At 38.9% G+C, this 14,087-nt stretch overlaps 1 protein-coding gene across 1 annotated transcript; it reads left to right on the top strand.

The window, feature by feature from the left end:
• The first annotated feature begins 11,242 nt into the window (after positions 1–11,242).
• LOC145129066 (phosphorelay protein) lies at positions 11,243–13,466 on the top strand. The gene is made up of 5 exons (XM_079063820.1): positions 11,243–11,391; positions 12,012–12,446; positions 12,565–12,674; positions 12,776–12,880; positions 12,981–13,466. The coding sequence occupies exons 2-5, from the start codon at positions 12,056–12,058 to the stop codon at positions 13,356–13,358; spliced, it is 984 nt and encodes a 327-aa protein (XP_078919946.1). The 5' UTR covers positions 11,243–11,391; positions 12,012–12,055; the 3' UTR covers positions 13,359–13,466.
• The last annotated feature ends 621 nt before the right edge of the window (positions 13,467–14,087 follow it).

Below are 14,087 nucleotides of genomic sequence, written 5' to 3'. Positions count from 1 at the left end.
TCTTTCTGTTTGTCCACTACGTGGGCTAGAAAGGCGTGATTCTTTTTATGTAAGGACTTTTATGCCTTGATACACGAGATGAGACGGAGGTTTGCACCGGGTTTATCACCGTAAACTAGGGTTTCGTCGTTGGGTAGGTGAAGACGAACGGCCTTCTCGTGGCACATAATATCGGCATGGTGGGGGCTTAAACAATCCATAACGATGATCACATCAAAGCTTCTGATATTAACCGACATCAAGTTGATTTGAAACAAGTGATTATTTAATGTTAACGTGCACCCTATGAAAATGTCGTTTGTTGTTTCAGTTTTCCTATTTGCCATTTCCACCGTAAAGGTTTCGTTTAACTTTTGGGGACTTTGATTTAGCAAGTGTTTAAATTTATGACTCACGAAACTTCGTTCTTCCCCACTATCGATTAAAATGCATGCATAGATGTTGTTGAGGGGAAACGTACCAGTGACTACGGCCGGATCCTGCACAGCCTCCCCTTTTCCCATGGATAGGACTCTATTTGTTCCTCTTGCATTTCGGTTGTTTGCCTTGGGACAGTTCCTTTTATAATGGCCGGTCTCTCCGCACCCATAACATGCTTGACTTGCCCCGACATTGTTGGGTTGGTTGTTTTGTTGTGGCTGTGATCTGCAATACCGGTCGGTGTGCCCTTTTCGATTGCAGTTGGTGCACTGTAAGTCTCGACATGCACCACTGTAGTGGAAGCTGCATTTATGACACTTTGGTTGAGTGCCTGCGTATGGCCTTGCAGGTGTCGGTGTGGTTGATGTTGGTGCAGCAGGTGTTGGTGTGGTTTGAGTGGTAGCAGCGTGAACTGCTACGGTTTGTTGCTTCTTTGATGATTCTTGAGTCTGTTGCCCTTTTCTTTTGTTTCCCCAGTTTTTCTTGTTGGTATCCTCCTTCTTTGTTTCAGCGCCGGAAGTCTTCGTGCCCTTTTTATCCCCATGGTCGTACAACTTTTGCGTCAGGCGCTTAGCACTATCGAACGTTGAGGGGTTCGCTGCGATCACATTTCCATGAATTGGAGGAGTTAACCCCCAAATAAAGCGTTCAACCTTCTTGCCCTCAGAAGTTATCATTCCTGGGCACAAGAGTGCCAGCTCACTGAACCTGGCAATATGCTTCAATGTCGGAGTTCTGCACGGTAAGATTCCACAATTCTTGTTCAAGCTTTTGCACTTCACCTCGGGGACAATACTCATCCAACATCATAGTTTTGAGGTCTTCCCATGACATAGCATTTGCGACTGGGAAAGTTAGGGGCTTGACATGGTCGTTCAACCATGAAAGACCCCTGTCAGCAAATGTATAAGCTGCAAATAATACATAGCAACATTCATTGTGTAATATCATAGCAATTGAATATAAATGATACATAGCAACCAAACATCATACATTACAATATACCAACATTCATTGTTTACGAATTGTACTTGTTCTTCCATTACACAAAAATAACATAAAGTATGATGTCTCAAAAAGATAGCAAAACATCTAAATCTAAGGCTCGAGTACCTGTTCACTGAGTCCCTGAGAATACAAGTCGTTTTGAAAAGCGTCAACATAGAATGTTGGTGAGTTCATAAGCATATTTGTAGGAAAAATTTGTAATATCTTAGTTTTTAATAAGTTGCAAAACTCCAGAAAATCCAATATTTTCTAAAAAAAAGTAGTTGTGAGTCTCGTTCCCAAAACCGTGTATAATTGCATGCATATTTCTTATTTTCCTTTGTTTGTATTTGAAAAGAGTGTGTCCCCAAAAAATCCGATATTTTCTGATATATATAAACAGTTGTAGTCTTAAAACCCTAAGATCGGAGTGGTGATATTAGTTTACAAAATAGACGAAACATAGTTTTGTATTTTATAAAACTAGTAGAGTGTATATCCTTCGTAAATTCAAATAATATTGTTATTCTCTATGTGAGTCGTTACAACCATGCTAATATGACTAACGCGCCTGTCTTGACGTTCTTCAGGCGTCGGTTTCTAAAATATATTTGTCACCCTAGACTGGCCCGTCTAGCTGTAGCGAACAGCTCAGGTGTGGGGGTGTCAACCCAATATAGATCTATACACAATTACCTCGCTCTCCCTCTAGGAAACTCTGGTTATAACTATAGGACTTACGGTGCATGCTAGGTAGGTACGGTGAAGGAGTGTCTCACAAGAGCCTCAACAAATATTTATGCAAATTTATCGAATAATGCATATGACATTCTTAGTGTAAATTCAAGACTGCGGTTTTATGACACGCGTTTTACAGCTTTATGACATACAACTTTATGATGGACAGATTATCACACGCGGATATTCCTGTCATAAAACTCTGTTTTGCATACCGGTTATATTAAATTATTTATAACGATATTGATAAATAATTACAAATAACTTGTCAACTTACCATATGTGTTGTAGGCGTAACAAAATATTCTGGGTTTTAAACCTTTGAAATAGTGCAACCTTTTACGATTATTTTACTAATAAAAACTATATTTTAGTAAAATATTCAAGTGTTGTGGTGAGTTTTTAACACACCAAAAATTTGTTAAAAGTGTTTTGTAGCACCAAAAATACTCTATTTTTGTTGTGACTAGAACTTGTTACAATTTACACAAAATTACATAAATCCTTGAAATTTATCATATTTCCACAATTTTACAAGTGGTAGTGGTAAAAATTTATATATCCAAAAATTTACCATTTTTAGTGTAAACTCTCATATTTACCATCTTTCAAGTTTTTATAACAAAAAATGATTTAACATTTTCTTTGACATTATTTGTGATTTTTAACACACATTACAAAGAAACCATTTTCACTTAGCAACATGTTTCATTTTCAACATGACACCAAAATATGTGAAACCACACAAAGAAAACTTTGTTCCAACAACTTGAGACCTTGTGAAAATCTCGAGTTTAAGGAGTATTAGCATGAAATAATAACATTTCAACACACATAGACATATATACACACAAGTGCATGCAAATATCCAAAGATTTCAAACGAGACTTGACCTGTATTCCCCCCCCCCCCCCCCCGAAGAATGAAAACTTGAAAATAATGGGGTATGAAGCTCACCTTGAGGATTTTCGAGAGGTAGGATAGGATGAAGAAGAAAATTTCAAGCCTTGCTTGTGTCTTGGAGAGAATCTCGAAATGTGGGTTTTCTAAGGGGTTTAACACACAACAAATTGTGTAAATGGAATGTTCTAAGCTTAAATATGAAACAAAACATTTGAGTTTAGTATAGAACTTACCAAGAAAGCCTAGGATCCAACTTTTGTAGTGATGAACTTGAGGTTTTTGAGAGAAAGTGGTGGTTGTTTTTGAGAGAAATGAGAAGAAATTTGTGTTGAAGAAAAGTTTGAAATGAGAGTGGGGAGGAGGGTGTTCGGCCGAGAGGTAGAGAGGGATGGAAGAAAGAGAAGTTGACTCTTGATAAATTGATGGGAAATGTCTTGATGTATGGTGGTTAAGAGCTTGGAAATATGTTGGTCAATGTTGTGGTGGCAACCTCTTTATTCATCATATTTCTCTTTTTTTTTTGTTCATGGCCAAAATCGAGCAAGGGGGTTTTTGGCCCAAAGGTGGCCCAAAAGGATTGTGGGCTTTGATCTTGGCTTGGCCCAAGAGATTTCTCGGCCCACTAATATTTTATGAAGGGTTAATTATATGTTCAGCATTTGTTGGTGTTTTCATGAAACATATATTACAAATGATGTCAGTATCTCAATAACATGAAAGAAATGAACACACACACACACACAGAGAGAGAAAAAGAAGACTGGAAACACTGACCATGTCCAACATCAGTTAATTCAATAACCACTTTAATGAAAGAGAACTCTACAGTCCAGTCTGATTCACCAGCAGACAAGCTTGTTGCCCAACCCAATTTCTTCAAGACATAGAAGAGGGATCCTTCTCCTTCATGACCAATTAAGAGTCCAAGATACCTACTTGGCCCTTCCATGTAATGATGAATGCCAGGTGTCATTGGCCATGTAATTATCAGCTTGTGACCACGTTTTATAGGAACAGTTTTCACAATAACCTGATAAATAAATGCAACAAGACAATATGTATCCCAAAATCATACAAATGATACATAAAGCAAAAGAAGCTTTAAGGACTCAGACCTGAAGATGTTTAGGGGTGCATGGTTGACCAGGGAAACTGGGATGGATGCGGTCAAGCTAGGTGGAGGCAGACAAGCTAGGGAAGAGAAGAGTCGCACACAGTGGAGCAGCAGTGTAGGGCGCAAACCACATATTCGTGATTTTCTCTCCCAAAATTCTGAAACGATAAGTTGTTGGATAAACAACGTAGTTTTCTAAATCTTGGGATGAATCGTAGTTGTAAAGGTCAAAGTGAGAAATCTAAAAACCTAGAACTACTGAATCAAATTAAGGTTACCTTCTAACTTCGATTTAAAAAATGAGGAAATCAGGGTTACCTTCTATCTTCGATTTGAAATTGGAGAAATTAGGGTTACCTTCGACATTGAATCAGTTATATCTGGAGCCAAATCTCCCACAAATATCGATAGATCTGAACCAGTGCTTTCTCCATGCTTTTCTCCTGTGCTAAAACTCGCTCAGTTTAACCGGAAAGCTTGATCAGTATTTGGCATCATGGTTCTGTTGTAGGTCTGGAGGATTTTCTCAGCGGATGAATGAGAAAGAAAATAGATGAATCCATAACGTTCTGATTGGCCAGTCTGTTTGTTTCGTATTACTTTTATAGATTGAACCTGTAAATTTAATGAGTAGAGTGTCACGAACGCCGGTTTGTGAGAAGCATGACTGGAGATAAGTTTCCCCCTTATCTACTAAACGGATCGGAGAAGAGGGAGAAGGAAGGAGAGGGGAGAATCGATTGCTAAGATGAAAGATAGAAAGAAGGTAGAAAAGCGGGTTTTGAAAATTTTGGGGATTTCGATTTCCCCCTTATCTACTAAACGCGCGTTTCTTTAAAATTATAAAGCGACACTTACAGAGGACGCGCACTTAACATACAGCGCCCTCCGTGTTTTTATTTTTTTTCTTATGACACTAATTCAAGGGCACACAATAATGCGTGACCTAAATCCTTAAATTTTTTGAAGAGATGACACTTTTTTAATGTCACTCTCTTTTGCGTAACATAAATCAACGAGTGTCGTGGTTTGCGCGTCATAAAAGGGTCTTTTTCTTGTAGTGGTTCTTGATCCAATTAAGAGGTTTTCGGCCCAAATTGGGCCCAAGTATGGGTTTTCGGCCCATATAAAGGCCAACTAGAAGCTCTCGGCCCAAAAAGGCCCATTAGAGGAGTTTTCGGCCCAATATAATGTCCAATAGGAGTTTTGGGGTCCAAAATTCTTGGTCTAAGGCCCAAAACTGATTGGACTTGGTTTATTGGATTGAGTTTTGGGCTTATACGAGGTTGTTTTGACTGAAATGATAATGTATGAAAGTATGAACTTAATAGCTTTGAAGTTTGAATTTTACTATATGAAATGTTGCAAGATTACACAAGGAGATTATCTTGTACAAGGATCCACATCTTAGCCCTAATTTTCTAGTTGTGACAGAGGATGGTGGTCACTCGTTTGGGATCGGGAGGTACTGGTCCTAGCTCTGGATCGGGTTCAGGTTTTGGCTCTGGCTCAGAACCGATTGATGAGAGGCTGGGTGATCTTATTGCAGCCGAGGTTACTCGCGATATTCTTGACGCTACCCCCGTGATCTTCAGTACCATTAAGGAGGGGATTTTGGAACTCATGGAGGAACGACTCAGGTCTTTTCGAGTCGAGATCGTTGCAGGGAAGATTAGGGCGCAAACTCCCTCATTTCGGGAGTTCAAGGCGTGTGGAACGCCTGAGTTATTTGGGGTTAAGGACCCCATCGCTAGTCGTCACTGGATCGCTGACATGGAGAATGCTCAACGTACGAGCTTTCGCCTTGAGAGGGCAAATGTGGGATTCATATCCTGCTTGCTGAGGGACAGAATGCAAGACTGGTGGGAGGAGGTTACCCGAGCAGTAGGGACGATGGAAGTGGTTGTGATGAAATGGGAGGACTTTGTTCAGAGGTTTCAGAGGGAGTTTGCACCAACTATCGAGGTGCAACAGTTGGCAAGGGAGTTGTAGGACCTTTGCCAGACTACAGAGACTGTAGCGGAGATTACCGCCAAATTCAGGGAAAGAGTATTGTTGGTCCTGCAGTATGCTGCGGATGAGGATATGAGGAAGAAGTGATATCATGATATGTTGAGGGATGATATCAGGGAGTTCGTGAGCTTCTCGGGGTGCAAGACCTTGAATGATATGATTGAGAAGGCCCGCGAGCGGGAGATTGAGTTGGAGCTCCGAACGAAGCGGAAGCCAGAGTAAGTTCAGACAATTGTGGGTTAGGGTAAGAGAACGAAGACCTCCAATACCCACTCCAGAGGCCAGCAGAGCTGGGGCCATTGTGCCAAGTGCGGCAAGCCGCACAGTAGAGCTTTTCGATCAGCAGGTTCAGGATGTTTTAGTTGTGGCCAGTCGGGTCACGTGAGTCGGGATTGCCTATTTGCTTTCATTGGAATCATACCGACCATACAAAGGCCGATTGTCCGAGATTGTCTAGGGGAGCAGTGGTGGCACCTGCGTCAACCACCTTGAGGATTACCGATGGCCGCCAGGGCAAGGCGGAGGCTCCTGTGGTGAAGAGCACGACTTTTCAGCTTACCACCGATGAGGCCCGTGTAGTGCCGGATATAGTTACTAGTATGTGTTCTAACCCTATCTTTTATTGCTTTCCTTGTTTATGCTTATGTTTATTATGATCTTGTATAGGTACCTTTTTGGTCAATAGTTTGTCTGCTCATGTTCTATTTGATTCAGGGGTTACCCGATCCTTCGTATCTTTTGTGCTCAGTAAGAAGTTTCGAGACGCTCTGGGGACTTTGGATTCCCCTCTAGAGGTGGAGACTGCGGATAACTGTACCGTGAGTGCTAAGAGGGTTTTCCATGGGTGTTTCCTGAACATGTTTAGTGAGAGGTTCTCTATTGATTTGGTGTCGATTTCCTTGAGAGGATCGAAGGTTATCATTGAGATGGATTGGTTGGGCCCCAATGGGGCCATGACTGATTATGAGCGGCAGCTGGTGAGGGTTCGAACCCCAAGTGGGGGAGAACTGGTTATTAATGGTGAGAGAGCTTCGCATGGTCCAACTCTCTGTTCAGTTGCGAGGGGCAGGAGATATCTACAACATGGTTGTTCTAGGTTTCTCGCTTATGATTCTGATACGTAGGTTGAGGCCACGACGGAGTTGAGCAGGGTACCCATTGTGCAGGATTTTCCTGATGTCATTCCCAAGGAGTTTCCCGGAGTTCCTTCAGAGAGGCAGGTCGAATTTTGGATTGATTTGGTACCTGGTGCGGCTCCGATAGCCAAGGCGTCGTATCGCCTGGCACCGTCTGAGATGCAGGAGTTGTCTACGTAGCTGCAGGAGCTGCTAGACAAGGGTTCTATTTGTCCGAGCAGTTCTCCGTGGGGAGAACCAATCCTATTTGTGAAGAAGAAGGACAGTTTGCACAGGATGTGCATTGACTATCGGGAATTGAATAAGCTAACGGTGAACAACCGTTACCCACTCCCGATGATTGACGATGTGTTTGACCAACTTTAAGGTGCATCTTGGTTCTCCAAGATTGATTTGCGGTCAGGATACCACCAGATGAGAGTCAGGGATGAGGATGTGCAGAAGACAGCCTTCATAACTCGTTATGGTCATTACGAGTTTGTGGTGATGCCTTTCAGGCTCACCAATTCACAACGTTCATGGATCTCATGAACCGGGTCTGCAGGATGATGCTGGATCGATATGCGATTGTTTTCATTGATGATATTCTGGTCTACTCCAAGACCAAGGAGCAGCACGAGCAACATTTACGAGAGGTGTTGGAGACCCTGGGGAGGGAGAGGCTTTATGCCAAATTCTCCAAATGTGAGTTTTGGTTGCGCGAGGTGCAGTTTTTGGGGCACATCGTCAACCAGAAAGGAATCTTGGTCGACCCGACCAATATCGAGGTTGTGATGCGTTGGGAGGTCCCGAGACCGCATCGGAGATTTGGAGTTTCTTAGGTCTCACGGGGTATTATCGAAAATTTATCCAGGATTTCTCCAAGATTGTTATGTCATTGACCCGTTTGACAAAGAAGAATGTGACCTTTCGTTGGGGGCCTGATCAGCAGCTGGCTTTTAAGACTCTGAGGCAGAGATTGTGTGAGGCCCTGATTCTTGCGCTCCCTGAGGGTTTGGATGAATTTGTGGTTTACTACGATGCCTCTATCTCGGGTTTGGGAGCTGTTCTTATGTGGAGAAGTCACGTGATTGCTTACGCTTCGAGGCAACTGAAGCCTCATGAGGCGAACTACCCCACACATGATTTGGAATTGGGGGCCGTGGTTTTTGCCCTCAAGATATTGAGGCACTATTTGTATGGGGTCCGGTGTACTATCTACATCGACCACAAGAGTTTAAGATACTTAATGGACCAGGCGAATCTGAATATGAGGCAGCGGAGATGGCTGGATGTGGTAAAGGATTACGATTGCAAGATCTTGTACCACCCTGGGAAGGCCAATGTGGTGGCCGATGATTTGAGCCGCAAGGCAACGAGCCCTTCTATCAGAGATGTCTGCTTGAGGATGATTGTCACCCCGCCTTTGTTGGATTTGATCAAGGAAGCTCAAATTGAGGGTTTAAAAAAGGAAAAATGGAAGGTTGAGCGTATCAGGGGGCAGATTCCCTTATTTATCAGGGATAGCCGGGGATTGTTGACTTAGTGTGGTAGAGTTTGGGTCCCGGTATCAGGTGGGGGTGAGACAGACGGTTCTTGAGGAGGCGCATAAGTCAAAGTTTCTATTCATCCGAGGGCCACACAAATGTACATGGATTTGAGGTTGAGTTATTGGTGGCATTCAAGAATATTCTTAAGTATTTGCGAAGAACAAAAGACGTGTTTCTAGTTCTTGACGGCAATGATACGTTAAGAGTGAGTGGTTACAGTGACGCCAACTTTCAAACAGACTAAGACAACTTTTGTTCTCAATCTGGCTGAGTATTCTTGTTGAATGGTGGAGAGATGACTTGGAAAAGTTCTAAGAAAACGACGGTGGTTGATTCTACTTTTGAATCAGAGTACATCGCAGCAAGTGAGGCATCAAAGGAAGTGACTTGGTTGAAGAACTTCACCGATGATCTCGGAATAGTCCCGACAATTCAAGAGCCAGTAGAACTATTATGTGATAATGAAGGCGCGATTGCTTTAACTATAGAACCGAAAGACCATGGGAGGTCCAAGCACATCGACAGAAAGTACCATTACATAAGACATAAGGTTGAAGATCGACATCTCTTGGTGAAACGAGTATAATCTGAAGATAATCCTGCAGATCTTTTCACGAAGGCTCTGAGCAGGGTCAAACACAACCAACATGTTAGGAGCATAGGCTTAAGAGACGATGTTATTTTTAGTAGTTATTTGATAGATTGAAACTTTGTAACAAAATAAATGTAGTTGATTTTGGTGATTGAATAATAGATAATTATTTATGAGTATGGGTACTACCTTCTTTAATTGTTTATTCTTGTATTTCACTTTGCATGTTTTACTTCCTAAATAATTTAATTATTCAAAGTTCCACAGTCGCTCATACTTTTGGAAGTAAGTAGTGAATTAAGACTTTCATGAATTGAATGTAGATTGTCCATAGAGACTGGACATTGCATAGAGATTGTTGTAATATTCATGAGTACTTAGAAAATAGAGATTTTAAGTATTGGATAAACCCACGCTTAGAGATTACTTCATGGATTCAGTCACGGGTAATTCTAAGACAACAATATCTTCTATTATTCAAACGAAGATATATAAGTTGTAATTTACAAGTCGATTGTGCATTGGTGTTGCGTAAATGCATCAGTACATGATCTTATAAAACAAAGTATCATGTATGATTTGATAAGTAAAGGTTACAATTATGTAGTCAGAGTTTATTCGTTCCTTTTGCACTAACGGGAAAAACGATATGTGGGCCCATCAGTGATTTGATGTTGACATTATAGTGCTGGGCCCAACTAAGACTAAATTGATATGTTCAATTAGTATTTTTATGGTGTCATCACAAATCGGGAAATCAGGAAAAAAAATCTTAGACAATGAGATTGATTCTTATCCATGTCTCGTGTCCATAGGATATCATGAAGAACGAAGGAGTAGCTGATCACTTAGGGTCAACGTTTTGATTTGAATCATAGTTTGGTAGTGGCTTTGGAAAGCACACTTTGCTGTTTGGTTAAGGGTTATACTTGCAATTATAGTTATAGACTTATCCAAATGGTAGACTATTGGATTAAGGTGTCTAAGTTCATAACTAAATTGGTGTATTCTTGTAATTAAAAACAAAGTCATTTTTGGGTTGCCATAATAACTAGAACTTGGTTAGAATGACATTTGTAGAGAGATAATGATTTATTAATTTATTATATGATTAATAAATATAATAAATAATTTGTTAATATATTATATGATTAATATATTAATTTGAAATAGTAATAATTAATTATGAAGTAATTAGAAATTAATTTGAATTAATTTTAGGATTAATTAGAATTAATTCATAGTGCAAAGACTGAGCTTTATTTGTTTAAAAGTTGAACACGGGAAAGATTCCAGAACCTTCCCATATGGACGGTTTTGGGATGCCCTAATAGGGCATTTTGCAAGCCTCGTGATGATAAGGAAACTGGATACTCACACAGATTTGAAATATTATTATTATATGTTCAAATTAAGGTTTTTCAGGGTTTTCTAATTAGCTATAAATAAGACCTTGGAACCGAATAATGGTATTCGGTCTGGTTTTCGGTTCCTAGTTTACGGTATATTTGATTTTCGGTTTTTTTCGGTTTCGGTTCCAAACACCTTCTTAGATAACACATTTCTTAGTAGAACCGAACTGATTGGAAACGAATAGTGGTATTCAGTTTTTAGTTTATGTTTATTCGGTTTTCGGTTTTTTTTGTTCCAGTCCGGTTTCGGACCGGTTTACATGCCAATAATATATAATGGTTAATTAGGGTTTAGATTAAAAAAAATAACATATGATTAATTAGGATTTCCAAAGTTTAATTGAACTGAATCAGTTTTAGGGTTTATATTAGAAATGATACCAAATTGATATATTTAGTTAACCTATGAAAACGTATAAGTCCTGCTGATATGCATTTGATCCTTTTATCGTTTCCAAAGAACATACAAAACTGGAAACACCACGGAAGAACGACATAATTTACACTCGAAGCGTCGTGAACTCTTCAATATTTACTCGTTTGATAGGTAATCACCCTTCTGTGGCACTAAAGTTTGCGTGCAGCCGTAATTCCACATTTCAGTTCCATGTTCAATTTTATCAATCGTCACTTTCTTATGATTAACGATACCCTAGTTCCCTTTTCAGTCCCTGTAAATAAGACGGAATTCGATTATTCGTGTGTTCCTTTTCAAACATATGTTCAGGTTAACAGATTATAAGAATTAAATTGGTGATGCTAGATGTTGTTAGGTTGCTTTTGATCTGCATCTGCATCTGGTTTTCGAGGTGGTATAAGGGCTTATGAACTTTTGATTTCCAATTGCTCATGAGATAGAGTTACTGAATGAATATAAAGTTTTATCTTCTTGAAATGCGTATGGTGATGATCTTGCAGGAACATTTTCAGAGTTGTTCTTGTAGAAATTGATTGAGAACTAACTAGTACCTATGCTATGTTGCTTGCATTTTCAGTTATGGATAGACTTATATTCCATCTTTTAATAGGACATTATGAAATATCTTCCATTTAAGCTTTCTTAACAATTCTTGTTTGATAAACATTAGGTAAATTCGATTCCAATACATTCTTTTCTCAACATTGATTGTTATTCACTTATTCAACTCTCACTTCTTATTCTTATAGATCTGTTTCCAAGCTTCTAAAACAACATTAAATCAAACACCATCATGGATACAAAATCACTAGCAAAATCAAAGAGAGCACATACACAACATCATAAGAAGCATCATCATAATCAAAAGGCAAAAGCTACTACTACCTCTACAGGAGCCTCTATCACACTCAAGCCACCAGGGAATGTAGTTAAAGAACAACCCCCCCAATCTCATTTCTCACCTTCACTCCCCTCTAATTGGGACCGATATGAAGATGAAGATGAAGATGAAGATGATCCCATGACAAAAAGTCAAATACATGGTCAATCTAGTCAACAAAGTGACGTAGTTTTACCTAAAAGTAAAGGTGCAGACTATGCTTACTTGATTTCTGAAGCCAAATCCCAGAATTCAACGAGGTTTTCTTCAGATATCTTTCCATCTTTTGATGATTTTGTTTCTGGTAAGCTCTTATTTGATTCCTTCATGGCTCCTAATACACATGTCTGTGTTTGTGTGTGTAGTTTTTTGCATATAAAAAGTAAACATTTTTATATAGAAGGTTAAATCATTTTTGTTAGATTTTGATCAGGGGAAAGACTCCTTTCTTGGTGTAAGAGGAGAAAGCTTGGTATCATCAATTCAAAATGATAGTTTCTTTGTGGATGATAAGACACCTGCAAGCTATGAGGTATTTAATTGTTCATTTAACATCCTTTTATAGTTCATCTTATTGATTCTTTAATACACAATATAATTCAACTGATAATCTATCTCCCTTTATATGTGTAGGCTTCATTTCTATCACTCAATTTGCATGCTCTTTCGAAGCAGCTTGCAAAAATAGATTTACCAAAAAGGCTTTTTATGGAACCCGATTTATTCCCTCAAGATATGGTAAATAGCATTCTTCTTTCATTGGACTTGGATTTGTATAAATGGGACAAAATTTGCAATTACTCTAATAATTTGCTATTTTTATAATTTTTTTTTTCAGTATTCTGAAAGAGAACAGGAACCCGAACCATCCAAACCCACCACGAGCCACACTGGTGTGAACCCAATCGTGGACCCCACACCAAACCCGGTTCCAGACCCAAGTGAGATTCAATCAAAATTTGAACCGAAAACAGCTGAACTTGAACTCGATATGCTTTTGGATTCTTTTGTGGATGCTAATTTGAAGGAAAAGAAAGAAAAATCAAGGAAAGAAGAAACTGTAGCATTTGATATTGATGGGACCCTTGATGACCTACTTAAGGAAACGTCTACTCCTCCGGTTGAAATTGAAATTTTATCGGAGACTTCCCGAACTGTGTCCAATCCCAAATCTGAACTGCTTGATGATTTTGATTCATGGTTGGATACAATTTGATTATTTTTATTTTTATAAAAAAAGAAATATGTAGAATACGGAAAAATAACCTGGGTGTTACATTTGGATGAGTTATATGTCATTATGTGATTTTGGTTTGTTTTTAAATCGGGAAAAACGGAACGTGGATTTGAATCTACATGACCTTCGTATTGTGTTTGTTACATGAGACGTAAAGGCCAGAAGGTCAATGAGGATGAGAAGGAAAATGTAATTTAGGTATTAAACTGTTTCAGTCTAATGAATGTTAATGAATGTCAAATGTACTTAGTTTCTTGTTATGATATGTTTAACAAAGGGTTATTTCCATAAAAGACCCTATATTCTGACTTTTTTTCTTTTTAAACCTAAATTTTTTTTCTTTTCTAAAAAAGACCCAACTTTTATGTGTTACTTGTTATTTCAGACCTAGCAGGTCACCAATAGGTAAATTAGCTGGTTTTGTTTCATAAAAGACTCTATATTTTGTAGTTGTTTCCATTTTAGACCTAAAATGTTTTTTTTTTCAAAATAAACTCAACTTTAAAATCGGTTATAATCTTCGAGACCAAATATATAAGGTACTTCTTGACTACACCGAAAAAGAAAGTATACATGTATACATTAAAAAATGTTATCTTATCTATTATCTTTTGAGCGAATATAACCTAAAAGAATTGCAAAATTTTATTTTTGTCTAAAAGATATAATTAAACTTTATCTTGGATATATATATATATATATATATAT

Source organism: Lactuca virosa, chromosome 8, assembly GCF_052849685.1.
Source record: "Lactuca virosa cultivar CGN04683 chromosome 8, Lactuca_virosa_CGN04683_v6, whole genome shotgun sequence".
NCBI lineage: Eukaryota > Viridiplantae > Streptophyta > Magnoliopsida > Asterales > Asteraceae > Lactuca > Lactuca virosa.
Note: the sequence above shows the minus strand (reverse complement) of the source record. Positions and strands in the feature narration are given on the sequence as shown.